General features: G+C 39.5%; 1 protein-coding gene across 1 annotated transcript in view; it reads right to left on the reverse strand.

The window, feature by feature from the left end:
• GRPR (gastrin releasing peptide receptor) overlaps window positions 1-13543 on the reverse strand; it is a 334343-nt gene that overhangs the window by 231782 nt on the left and 89018 nt on the right. The window contains exon 2 of the mRNA XM_043896088.1: window positions 2817-2938. Coding sequence (XP_043752023.1) covers window positions 2817-2911 — 95 coding nt within the window. The 5' untranslated portion in view covers window positions 2912-2938. The remainder of the gene's footprint in view (window positions 1-2816; window positions 2939-13543) is intronic.

Raw genomic sequence — 13543 nt, forward strand, 5'->3', positions numbered from 1 at the left:
CAGTAATCACAAGTTGCTGTCCATAAAGGAATTTTTATTTGATGGAGAAAGAAGCATATGTCACTTTATCTTAGCATCAAACTAAACAGTAGTTCTGGGATTCATTTGCATGGACTACAGGCTATGTCTGGAGCTCTGCTCCTGATTTTGATGTTCAAAAAAATTACAAAGAAGTCTAACACAGAACAAACTAAGGGAGAGAGAAAGACCAAGAGTGAGGCTGGAGTGGGACTTGTGAAGTGTGACTTTACCTAAATCCCCTTGCTTCCTTAGTGGATATAAAATATCAGCCAAATATATACAGACACTCTTAGTGGCTAGAGAATAATCATCTCATCATTTCCTTTTCTGCTTTATTGATTTCCCAAAAGATACAATCAAAGAGTCAGTGTTGGATGGACCTAGTGGAGATGCTACTCATGGTTCTGCCCTTGTATAATCATCCCAGGAGAAAGCCTTGTCCATGGATAGGCACAGCTGTACCACGCACCCCTGCACTCTCTGAGGCCATGTGACACAGACCCATGACCCTAGTAATGGTGTCCAAGCCCTGACACAGACTAACTCTTATGCTAAAAGAGTGAGGAGTAAGTACAGATTTTAACTCTGCAAAATTGATTTCAGGCATTGAACATGAAGCAAATGTTGAAAGGAAAATATAATTTTTGTGCCCAAGTTTCCCTAACTGTCCAATGCCCTTCTGCAAAGATGTCCATGATGTAATACCAAGAACCTGTGAGTGCTGTCACCTTACGTAGCAGAAGAGACTTTCTAGATGCCATTAAGTTAAGAATTTTGAGGTGGGGAGATTATCCTGAATTATCTCGGTGTGCTCAATGTATTCACAAGGGTGCTTATAAAAGGGACATAAGAGGAGTCAGAGAGAAGGAGATGTGATAGCTAAAGCAGAAGAACAGATAGAGATTCAAAGATGCTATCTGGATGGCTTTGAAGACAGAGAAATAAGCCATAAGCCAAGTAACGCACATGGCATCTAGAAGCCACAGAAAAGGTAAGGAAACAAATTCTCTGCTAGAACATTCAGAAGGAATCCAGTCTGAAAACCCATTCAGACTTCTGACTTTCAGAACTATAACAAATCTGTGTTATTTTAAGTTGCTAAGTTTGTGGTCATTTGTTACAGCAGCACTTGGAAACGAATATGACAATAGCCCATACAGACAAGATGAGATCAGTTTACTCCTGGTCCCAAAATTACAACACATGAAGTCCCATCTGACTTGTCAGTATACCTCTAGCCTTTCTTTGACTTCTCTCAACAAATAAAAGGGGAAGTTTACTTCTTCCAGGGCTTTGCCTTGGTTGTTTCTGGATGACTCAGTCTCCTCCTGGTTAGAAGCCACTCCTTCCCTCCACCCATGGGGCCACTCTGCTGCTGATCATTGTCCACTCCCAGGTTCACTTCCAAAGCATTCCTGCATTGTTCCTTTGCATTGCTTCACCCAGAGCATGATCCTAATCAGTTTCCCTAATTTCCAAAGTGAAATGCAAATGCAAGGCTGCAGCTTGTAGTATAAACAAAATAATAAGTAATGATAAAACTACTAGTTGAGGAAGTGACAACACAGAAGTAACTATCTTAGGTTGCATTCCTCAGAACTGAAACCTGAGATGAGAATTCTTAGGCATGTGATTTCTACTGGGACAGAGAAAAGGAATGAGGAAAGTAGGATGGGGTAGTGGAAGGAGTGAAGTAATCATGAGGTCTTACTGGGATCTAGCTTCAACCTGATCCCACATGGAATCCTGGAGTACAAATTGAACCAGAGGACAGTACCACCTCGAAGGAAAAGGGACCAGTCTTCTGTACCCTATGTCAGTCTGTCATTAGCCATAGCCACTTGGAGAATGGGGTAACAGGACTCCCAGTGACAACACTCCCATTCTGCTGGGAGCAATTCTTCAGAGAAAGAGGCAGGGATGAATAGGCAACATTCATTGCTGCTAGGGGATGGTGTCAGGGGTCCTTAAAAAGGGATGTGCGTAGTCACCAAGATCATCCATGAAAACAACCTATCACAGAGCTCACAACTAGTCCCGGAAGAGCACCTCTGCCAATTGCCCTGACTTCACCACTGTTTGAAAGAGTTAACTTTACTCTTCATTTTTCCACCTCCTTTTCACTCCACCAACAAAAATATCCTTGAGCCATCTCTTCTCTCTGGAGGAGAGGTCCCAGAGACATTTCTTTCTCCCTTAAAGACATCACCCAATTCTGATTCAGCTTCAGAATTTTCCAAAATGATTGACAGGCCTAACTCCCTAATCTTGGTCTTAGGACTCCAAGAAGACATTGGAACTCAAAAGCCCAACCTTAGCACATCTGACTCAATCTAACGTAAAACTGAATAACATGCATATACCATACTAGCAGTTCGATTTACGTTGAGCCAAGGTGATTAGCTCATCATTTCCCTTTCACAGACATTCACTCCTCCTTGGGGAGGAAAAGATTAATCCTCCACTTTTTCCCTGCCATGCACAAACAACTCTATGAGAACAAGCAGGCACTGAAATCTATAAATCCCTTTCTAAGGAAGAACATATCACCAAAAAGTGTTATTCATACTACAGGAGGCAACCTGAAAAAATTCAGAAAAAAATTACTGAAAAAAAGGTAGACTAGAAAAGATTTAAATTCATTTCAAATAATAAATGTACTTGTTGTTTAATGGAGCAAGACTGCTTCAGTTCATATATTCATATACATATATTCAAACATTTGTATGTCTGGGTCATGATGTATTTCTTATTATATAGGTAGGGGTAAAAAAAAAAAAGTTAAAAAAACTCACTGATGTAAATACTTTTCAGCACATAGATGACTTCTCTCATTTTCATCCATAAGAGCTTGGTTTCTTAATGTCACTGGAGGTTTAGAAACCTTCATTTATCATTGTGGGTCTTTGCTTCCTATCTGCAAAAGAGAAAGATCCATTTGGGTATTTGTTTTTCCCTTAAGCAAGAGAATTATTAACTTTATTCCATATCCCAAAGGTGAATTGATCTCTACTTCTCTACAAAGCCTGCTTTAAGCTTTGAAATGATAACATTATGGATTGAAGTAGGCAGAATCAGGTCCCCTAAAAAGATATGTTCAAGTCCTAACTACCAGTACCTATAAATGTGACCTTATTTGGAAATATCGTCTTGGCAGAAGTTATCAAGTTAAAAATGGTATCATATTATGTTAGAGTGGGCCCTAATTCAGTGACTGGTATCCTGGTAAGAAGGAGGAAATCTGGACACAGAGACACACGAAGAGATGGCTACGTGATGACAGAGGCAGATATTGGAATGATGTACCCTCGAGTACAAGAATGCCCAGAATTGCCAGAAACCACCAGAAGCTAGGCAATGGCAAAGAAAGACTCTTCCAAGAGCCTTGAGAGAAAGAATGGTCCTGCTGACACCTTGATTTTGGATGTCTTGCCTCCAGAACTGTGAGAAAATATGTCTCTTTTGTCTTAAGCCTCTAGTAATTTGTTCCAGCAGTTTTAGGAAACTAATGCAGGGGTTTTCTTATTTCTACTCTCTCCATTGAATTTTCAAATATATTAGCAGATATTTACATATACCTGCTTGAATATTCATAAAATATCTCTGAAAAAAATTATCTGGTAACACTAGCTGCCTTTGGGAAAGGGAAGTGGCAGGATAAGGGAAGGAGGTTTTTTACTATAATATCTTTTTGAATTTTAAACCGTGTGATGTATTATCTATTTTTAAAACAAATAAAAATTTTGAAAATTTATGGCTCACACTCAACCTACCTACCAGTCTTCCCCAACTCCCCAGAGATCACTGCTGACGGATACCTGTTCCGTTTCTTAAAACAAAGATGTAAAGTCCTAAAAGGAAGGATCACCCTCTTTCACAGAAAACCCATGGTTCACAGTCATTTCCTTTTTGTACCAAAAACCCAAGAAGGCAAACTGTCTAGTCTTATTCAGAGATATTTTTACTCATCTGCCTCTCTCTTTCAAGCTATTGGCTTAAGGATTAAAAAGGTACAACACTGGCAACTAAAATAATGTTTGTATCCCCGCTATCCTTAATTACTGACTTAAATGAAGAGCCATTGTCAGATTTCCTCATTAAAAGATCTATTTTATGAACAGATAACTCACACAAATGATTTAAGAAGGACAGATTCATCAGTTTGAGGTTGAATCCAACAAGGTACACAAGGTTAATTATATAATTTGAAGTGCTAGGCAAAATTGGCCCAAGGGTCTTTCAACATCAAAGCCTCCAGTGGAGAAGGATGTGTAACTGGGGCCTTCAGCTAAACTCTCCTGTAAGACAACTGTATACAATATTGGTGATCAGTGCATATTTCATGAATTGAATAAAATTAAAAACATAAAATTAAGAGCTAGAAGACACTCTGGAATTCTTAAGCATGTTTCCCTAGCAATGCTCTGAAAATGAGCACTAGGCTGGGTTGGAATACTGACTTCCCTTTAGCCAGGCTTTTTTCTATGCCTCAGTTTTCTCATCTGAAAAATACAGTGATTTCTGCCTCTTAGGGTTGCTGAAGAGGTTAATGGATGTGAAGCATATGCAGTAGATGCAATTGGTACCTTGCCCAGATTCCATTTACAAGGCCAGAGCACCCATCCCCTTGCTGGGGAGAATGTGGACTACCCCAGCTGCCTCCTTCTCTGCAGAACTGCCCAGGAGTGATGGTAGCCATGCCCTCCAGAAGTTACCCCACCCCATGGTCCATAGCCAAAGACTGACTGATATGGGGGTACAAAAGAGACCCCTTCTCTCAAGGCAAGGATAACTTCAAGGTGTGATTTATATTTCAGAGCCTCTCTTTAAGAAAGTGAGACCATGTCCTCACTCAGCTTCCCACCTCCTTTTAAGTTCTTCCTGAAGAGCACTGCCCACAATGTACCCGACTTCCTTCAGAGCTTCAGGTTCTGCTTCTAAGGAATCTGACCTAAGAGACGAGGTGTGCGCATGCTAAGATTCTTCAGTTGTGTCTGACTCTGTGCAACCCTATGGACTATAGCCCGCCAGGCTCCTCTGTCCATGGGATTCTCCAGGCAAGAATACTGGAGTGGATAGCCATTCCCTTCTCCAGGGGATCTTCCCAACCCATGGGTCGAATTTGAGTCTCCTGCATTGCAGGCAGATTCTTTACCATATGAGCCAGAAAGTAGCAATACAAAACGTGGAAACAAAGAAAGTTACTTGGGCGAGTCTATTTCCCAACTAAGAATGAGGAGACAAGCCAGGAGCCAGAAAGAGCTAGGCTAGTCCTGCTTAGATTTCTTTTAAAAACCAGAATAAATAAATAAAAACTAGAGACCCTGTAGTAAAGGCCTAAATTTAATATTATGTGCTGTCTTGACATCTGGTGAAATCAGCAGGGTGTCAAATTGCCTAACTGCAAGTTCCTCTGCCTACTCTGCCACAAAGGTTCTCTAGCCAAACACCTCTCCTTATCACAAGGACCCGCAGCCCTCGAACTATTCAAACAAGCCAGTCATGTCCTCCCACAGAAGCCAGGGTACACCTCACCCTCTTGAAGCCTGCCTCACCCCACCATGAAGCCTGTCTCTCACGGCCCCTGGTTGTTTGCTCTGCCTTTGAGGCTAACCCTCACATAGCCGTACATCACATGTGGGATTCTCCTGCTCGAGACTGTGTGTGACTAATAAACCATTGTCCATCTCATCCCTCCAGTAGTGGATGCTGTGTGTTCAGCCATCCCCAAAACTCCAGAGTGGGAATCCACTCACCACGAGTGGGGTAAAGAGAAGGCAGTTGAAACAAACCCCTGTTACCAGGGCTTGTAAGAATTCTTAGTTTTTTAACTTCTTCATTGTTTTGTTAAACTTGTTGATTTTCATATATGAAATTGAGAAAAGCCAAGTGTGTGTGCATATATATGTATGTGTTAAAGAAACAAGATTAGGTTGGAAGAAGCTGCAGCATCATCTTTCTCAGTGGCAAACACAGGAAAGAGGCTATGTGTGGATGAGAGGCAGGGGTGGATGAAGTAGGGCTCAGCTTGGGTCAGAGGAAGAGAAGAAGAAATGGACAACTTGCTGAGACAAAATTGTGTTCCAAATAGAAGCCTGGGTGCTCCCCATTAGACCAAGGTGCTTGCCATTAGAACAGAAACCAAAAATCAGTGGGAATGGATCAGAGCTCAATAGTGAAGGAAGTAAAGGTGCTTGGGCAGAAACAAAAAATGAATGACGAGCAGGTGAAATACACATTGTCAAGAACTCCTGATGCTGTGGTTATTCGTGCAGAATGTGAGGGATGAGATTTGGTTTCTCTCACTAGTTTTAGCTAAGGTCATCAAAAAATTTAACAGACTTTAAAGCATACAGTACCTCGACCTTGACAGTCATCCTAGTTATGAGATCATCAAGGACAAGTTGAAGGAGGGGCCCATTTTTAGAGCCTTACAGTAGAAACCTTTCTGATAATTTTCAAATCACACCCTTCTGGACTTTTCATCAATTCAACTCATGATTTAGGCACTAAGTACCTATACTATATAATATCTAATGTACCATGTTTTTCCACGTGTGCATCTACGATATGAGAAAATCTGTCCTTTTAACAAGCCCAAAGGTGAACCTTATGTATCCCAAATTTTGAGAACTTATACCTGAAAAGATGCAAAGGAGAAAAAGACAAGTGAAGCAGGGAGGTTAAAATACATTTGTGCTCTTTTGGAAAAGATGGGTTAGAGGCATTTCTTCAAAGAAGATATGCAGACAGCCAATAGGCACATGAAATGATGCTCAAAATCACCTCACACCAGTGAGCGTGGTCATCATAAAAAAGTCTACAAACAGGGAGTTCCTAGCACTCCAGTGGTTAAGACTTGGCACTTCACTGCCATAGCCTAGGTTCAATGCCTGGTTAGGGAACTAAGATCCCGAAAACTGCAAGGCAAAACAAAAAGAAAAAGTCTACAAAAAATAAATGCTAGAGAACATGTGGAGAAAGGGAACTGTTCTACACTGTTGGTAGGAATGTAAATTGGTGCAGTGACTATAGAGAACAGTATGAAGGTTCCCTGCATGCATACTCAGTCACGTCCAATTCTTTGCAAGCTTATAGCCCACCAGGCTCCTCTGTCCATGAGATTCTCCCAGCAAGAATATTGGAGTGGGTTGCCATTTCCTCCTCCAGGGGATCTTCATGACCCAGAGATCGAACCCACATCTCTTGAGTGAACTGCATTGGCAGGCAGATTCTTTACCACTGAGCCACCTGGGAAGCCCTAACAGATACACACTACTATATATAAAATAGATAAACAATAAGAACTTACTATATAGCACAGGGAACTATATTTAATATATTGTAATAACATACAATGGAAAAGTATCTGAAAAAGAATATGTGTGTGTGTGTGTATGTGTGTATCACACACACATTTTTTTTTGCTTTGTTTCATTTATTTTATTTTATTTTATTTATTTATTATTATTTTTTTTTAGTATTATTATTTTTTTTCCAGTGGGTTTGTCATACATTGATATGAATCAGCCATGGATTTACATGTATTCCCAATCCCGATCCCCTCTCCCACCTCCCTCTCCACCCGATTCCTCTGGGTCTTCCCAGTGCACCAGGCCCGAGCACTTGTCTCATGCATCCCACCTGGGCTGGTGATCTGTTTCACCATAGATAGTATACATGCTGTTCTTCTGAAACATCCCACCCTCACCTTCTCCCACAGAGTCCAAAAGTCTGTTCTGTATTTCTGTGTCTCTTTTTCTGTTTTGCATATAAGGTTATCGTTATCACCTTTCTAAATTCCATATATATGTGTTAGTATGCTGTAATGTTCTTTATCTTTCTGGCTTACTTCACTCTGTATAATGGGCTCCAGCTTCATCCATCTCATTAGGACTGGTTCAAATGAATTCTTTTTAATGGCTGAGTAATATTCCATGGTGTATATGTACCACAGCTTCCTTATCCATTCATCTGCTGATGGGCATCTAGGTTGCTTCCATGTCCTGGCTATTATAAACAGTGCTGTGATGAACATTGGGGTGCACGTGTCTCTTTCAGATCTGGTTTCCTCAGTGTGTATGCCCAGGAGTGGGATTACACACACATATTATATGTATTAATAACTGAGTCACTTTGCTGTACACCTGAAACTAAACCAACAATGTAAATCAACTATACTTCAATTTTAAAAAATGGGTCAGAGGGAGTTTTTCTTTAAATAAATAACATAAAATAAAATGAAATAAAATATTAATACAAGATCACATATATTTTCACACTTTTAGTGGACCAATAGGAGGGAAAGAAACTGTTGAAAAGAAGATGAAGGTAAGTGTTCAGCCTTCTGAAAGATAGCGAGGCTAACTTGGGCTTTGAAGATGAGTAGGATTTAAATAGACATAGAAAGCATTCCATACATCCACACGATGATGAAAGTGAGCATTCAGTATTCATTAATTACTAAAAAAAAATAATAATAACAAACATCTCAACAAGTACACAGTGGCTGCCATTTTAATTTGGCTGACTCCCTATTTGAGGGAAACACTTTTGTTACAAGTCACAAAGAAATCCAATTTAAACACTTAAATCATAAAAACCACAACTAAATAGTACCACACTAATTCTGTTTTTTCTTTTAAAATAACTTTATCGAGGTCAATTGACAATAAACTGTACATGTTTAAAGTGTATAATTTGATAAGTTTTGACTTATGTATATACCCAAGAGGGCTTCCCTGATGGCTCAGCCTGTAATGCAAGAGACTGCCTGCAATGCAGGAGACGCAACTTTGATCCCTGAGTTGGGAAGATCCCCTGGAGAAGGAAATGGCAACCCACTCCATTATTCTTGCCTGGAGAATTCCATGGACAGAGGAGCCTGATGGGCTACAGTGTATGGGGTCACAAGAGTTGGCCATGACTTAGCAACTAAACCACCACCACCATATACCCGTGAAACCATCACCACAAGATAATGAAAATAAACATCACCCCCAAAAGTTTCTTTGTGCCATTTTGTAAACCCTCCCTCTCAATACTTCCCCCCAAATTCTCCCTCTACACTAACTCTATTCATGAGACTTGACCGTGTAGCTCATGCAGTACCACCAAGGACCTGGTTTCTCACTATGTAGTTTCTTCTCAGCCTTCTATGTTGTTGGCACCATCGTCAGGGGTTCACACTGATCTCTTGGCTTGCTCCTCACTCTAGCAAATTGGCAGCTAAAGTCCAAACCTCATCATCCTCACACCAACTCTTTAGGACAAGAGTTGGTTTCTTTCTGTAGCCTCTGCCTACCTTTCTGCCCCATCTTGAATCATGTTCTCACTTGCTCTCTGCACCCCAGCTTCACTGGACTATTTCAAGCTCATCAAATTTGCTATTCTTCTATCAAAGCACATGGGTTTCCACGGTACATTCCTCCTCCTCTTCACCTGGTTAACACACACTCAAATTTCATCTCCCAGTGTAAACCTCATGACAAGGTCAGTCCCTTTTATATGCTCTCAGTACATTGTGTAGTTCTCTTTCATGGCAATATTATTCATATAACCATTTGATTAGTATTTGCCTTTTCTACAAGAAAGAAACCATGTCTGGTTTGGTTCATCACTGTATCCTCAGCATCAAGCCAGTGTCTGGACAGTGGGCACTTAGTACGTATTTATTTCTTGATTGGATAGTTGGATGAATGGATGGATGGATGGATAAATGAACTGATAGGTGGATGGATGGGTGGACTTGGCTTCTAAAAATGGCCATGTAGCTAATTAGCTACATAACCTTCAGCTTTTTTGAGCTTCAGTTCTCTCAACTGTGAAATGAAAAGGTTGGACTAGTTGACCTTTAAGATACTTTCTGAATTTAAAGTGCTGAATTCATAAAGTGTTAGTGGCAAGAGAATTTCTTTAACTCCAAGTATGGTGGAAACAAACTAAAAAATGGTGTTTGGAGCTACTCTGCTATCCTTTTACAAATGTCATTTTTAATCTAATCCTGACTTTGTGTGGTTTCATGCAGTAGTTAGCAATCTGGAGAAATTGATATTCTACAACTGTTATCAAGCAGCTGGAATTGCCAAATAGCTAATACAAGTTAGAAAAATATATATTGACAGTCTAGGCAGATGTTAAGTTAAATGTTATTGAGAACATTTTATACACATTCCTTTCCTAACCCTATCCCCCAAGATTGGCAACATCCAAAGCAAAGGGTGGATTAGGTTTGATGCAATGCTAAAAACAAAATTTCCATCTTTGAGTGATATTTAGTACAAAGCATTATTATCATATTGACATAGTTCTATCTTGAATTTGCAAAATAGCCTTGCTATATCGAAATTCACAGAAATTTGATTAGATCCTAAATATATTTTCATTCAGGGTCCAATTCATATCCATCTATTTCTGCATTTTAAAAGAAAATATAAATCATCTTTTCACTTGACATGCCTATGAAGTGCAAGATAAAATTTTCTACCTGCTCCCCCATTCAACATCTGGATCTGAACTATAATTTGCCTATAAATAAGAAATGAGAATTTTGATCAGGCAGCTTTGCAATCTGTTCAAAATAGTCTGGGAATACCTGATTGCATAACAAATCTCCAAGTAAATTAAGTGGTGTTAGGACAGTTTAACTACCATACAATATTTCATTATATTTCATCCCCCTTAAAAATTTATACTTTCTAATGAAATGATGCAGCCAGAGCACTGATAAAGAGAGTGCTATATGGAAATGTCTTTGTGAAAGTAACCTTCCCTTGTTGAGGAAACCAAGGCCCTGTTGTTTCTCTTCTAAGTGGCTGGGGCAGGAACTGGCTAAACTGTTCCCCAAATCCATTTTCATATTCTCCTTTGCTCCCAGGTATACTGCATTTCCCAGCCTCCCACATGACAGATTCCTGGCCAACAGAATATAGGCAGGAGGTTATACACCCCACTTATAAGCCGGGCTTATAAAATCCTCCAATCAAACCTCTACCCTCTTATCTCCCACACATTAAAGATAGCAGAGCTAAGAATGTCTTGCTTTGTGAACACCGTGTAGGGCAGAGCCTCTCTCCACTGTCTCATATTCCCAACCACATTACGAACTACCAGGAGACTACATTATCGTATCTCTCATTCTTCTCAGTATCTTAGGCTTCTGAGCACAGCACACTACCAAAAACCTCCACTAAAAATTTGCTATAGGTGATTATTTCTTTTCCCCATTTTTTTCTTCATTTTAAAGACAGAAGAGTAAAGAAGAGAAGAGAGCTTGACATTCCATTACTTTTTTGCCTAAGAACCACCTATCCTTGCATAAAATGGACCCATAAAATAGAATGGCTGAAAGAATGGAGAAAATTTTTAGCTTCTTCAAATGAGTATGTTAATCCAATTTCTCACAGAAGCACATGCCAAGATAAGATTAAACATACAGAGATTTTACTAAGAGAAATGCCTATGAAAAAAAATGGAGAGTGAGCCAAGAAAGCTGGACAGTCATGAGACCATGATGTGAGGCTGACCCAGAGTGAAGAAGTGATGGGGAGAAGGTTGGGCAGAAGTGTGCTGCCACGTAGTCTAAGGAAGGTTTGGCAAGGCCATCAGGGAGTCCTCAACCTGAAGTTAGCCATCAGAGGAATCCCATGTCCTTCCAGAAAAAACCTGTCTTCTCCTGCCACACATCATTGGCTGGGAGCAGCCCGTGGAGCTTGAGCCCTTGGCTCAAACTTGGAGGTGGATTTCAGAACCCAGTAGCTGGGGCCATCAATCAGTTATTCTCCCTGCAGTTCTTCAAAGCACATTCTCATCGTCTCTACAGAGTTCTTTTAAAAGTGACATGAGTTTATCCATCTTATCTATATATCATTTTGTTTTAATAAATTTTAGCCACTATGAAAACAAAAAGGATCAGGACCAGAAAAAACTAGATTCCATGATGGGTCTTGTCATAAATTTTGTTTTTATCAGTCACCATCAGTCAATCACGTAATGTTCCCCCATTGAATAGAGGCTCATTAACCAAGTCAGGATTTACATTCAGCTTTAAGTTATGGGGGATGGAGATTTTTTAAATGCTTTAATCAAGACAGAGGTTTATTTCCCTCTTATATAATGGAAGTCTGCAGTTAAGTATAATAGCTCCAAAGTATCATCCTGGACCTAGCCATTATATATATAAATATATATAAAAATAAATATATATATATAAATATATACATAAATATATTTCTATTCATTCTTAGAGTATGATTACCATCCTCAATGTTACCTCAGGTTCCAGAATGGATGCTGAGAATCCAATTATTATGTTTGTATTCCAGTTAGGATAAAGGTGAAAAAGTGAAAAGCATAAGGGACATATGCTAGTTATGGGCCCCTTTAAAAAACAAGAAATTATTCCTGGGAAGTAACACTATATGCAGACAGTTAGAGCATACAACTCATGGGCAACACTGTGCAACATGAAAGGCTGAGGAATATTTTCTTTAAGCTGTGCATAAAAAATCCCCAACTCTTTTCATAGAAAAAAGGTTATGAATACTAGACAGGTATTCTTTTTTCCAGCCATTTCTTAGGTTTGGTTCTGAAAAGAAATTTTTAAATTAAAAAAAAAAAACTGGTGAGGTTTTTCCTGTGCTACTAGATGAATTGATTATATTGATAACAGCCACTGATCCACTTTAATTGCCTTCCATAAATTTGCATATATTGTTTATCAGTTGTCTTGTCCATATAATCTGTTCATTTTGTACTTTCTTTCCTCTATGGAGGAAAAGTGTTTTTCCATTGTATTAGAGGCCTTCAAGGCTATCTGCCCACCCCACCAGCTTCCTTCTCTGACAACTGCTCTCCCAGACAAGAGTGGTTCCTGACTCATATTTATAACTACCCAATGCATCTCTTGACCCTTAAATATTGAGTCAGGAATATAAACTAATCCAAGCTGAGCAAACCCATTTCTCTCTTCTGGAAGCTGGAATCTGGAATCAAAATTACATATCTGTATCCACTGGTCACTTGAACAAAGAAGACATAAATTAAGAAATGATAGGGACAGACATATTCTGCCATGTTTATGGGACAGTCAAGAGAGCCAGTTTGTCGACAGATGAGAGGCAAGCAGAGATGGCACAGCTCTTACTATGCTCTAGTTATGTGGATCAATGCCTTCCCCAGATATTTTTCCAAATATTATATCCACATAGATGAACTGGAAAGGCAAGAAACAGCTGGTAGCTAGTGTCAGGTGCTTTCCAAACTACCTTTATTATTATGATCTAACCAATACAATCCAAACCTTTTCCTCTGTGGTTCCTCCAATGTGGTACACTGGAACCAGAGTGGAATGTGTTGATTTTTCGATGTGTTCCCCAATCCCTATCCCTATCCTTAATGTATATTTCTTTGAGTAGCTACTTGTTACTTCCTATCAGTAGACTTATCCTTCCTGTCATATGTTATCACAGTTATTAAGGATAAAGATAGTGATAAGAGGTCAAGTTACTGGTTTGGCTTGTTG

This window comes from Cervus elaphus, chromosome X (assembly GCF_910594005.1).
Source record: "Cervus elaphus chromosome X, mCerEla1.1, whole genome shotgun sequence".
Taxonomy (NCBI): Eukaryota; Metazoa; Chordata; class Mammalia; order Artiodactyla; family Cervidae; genus Cervus; species Cervus elaphus.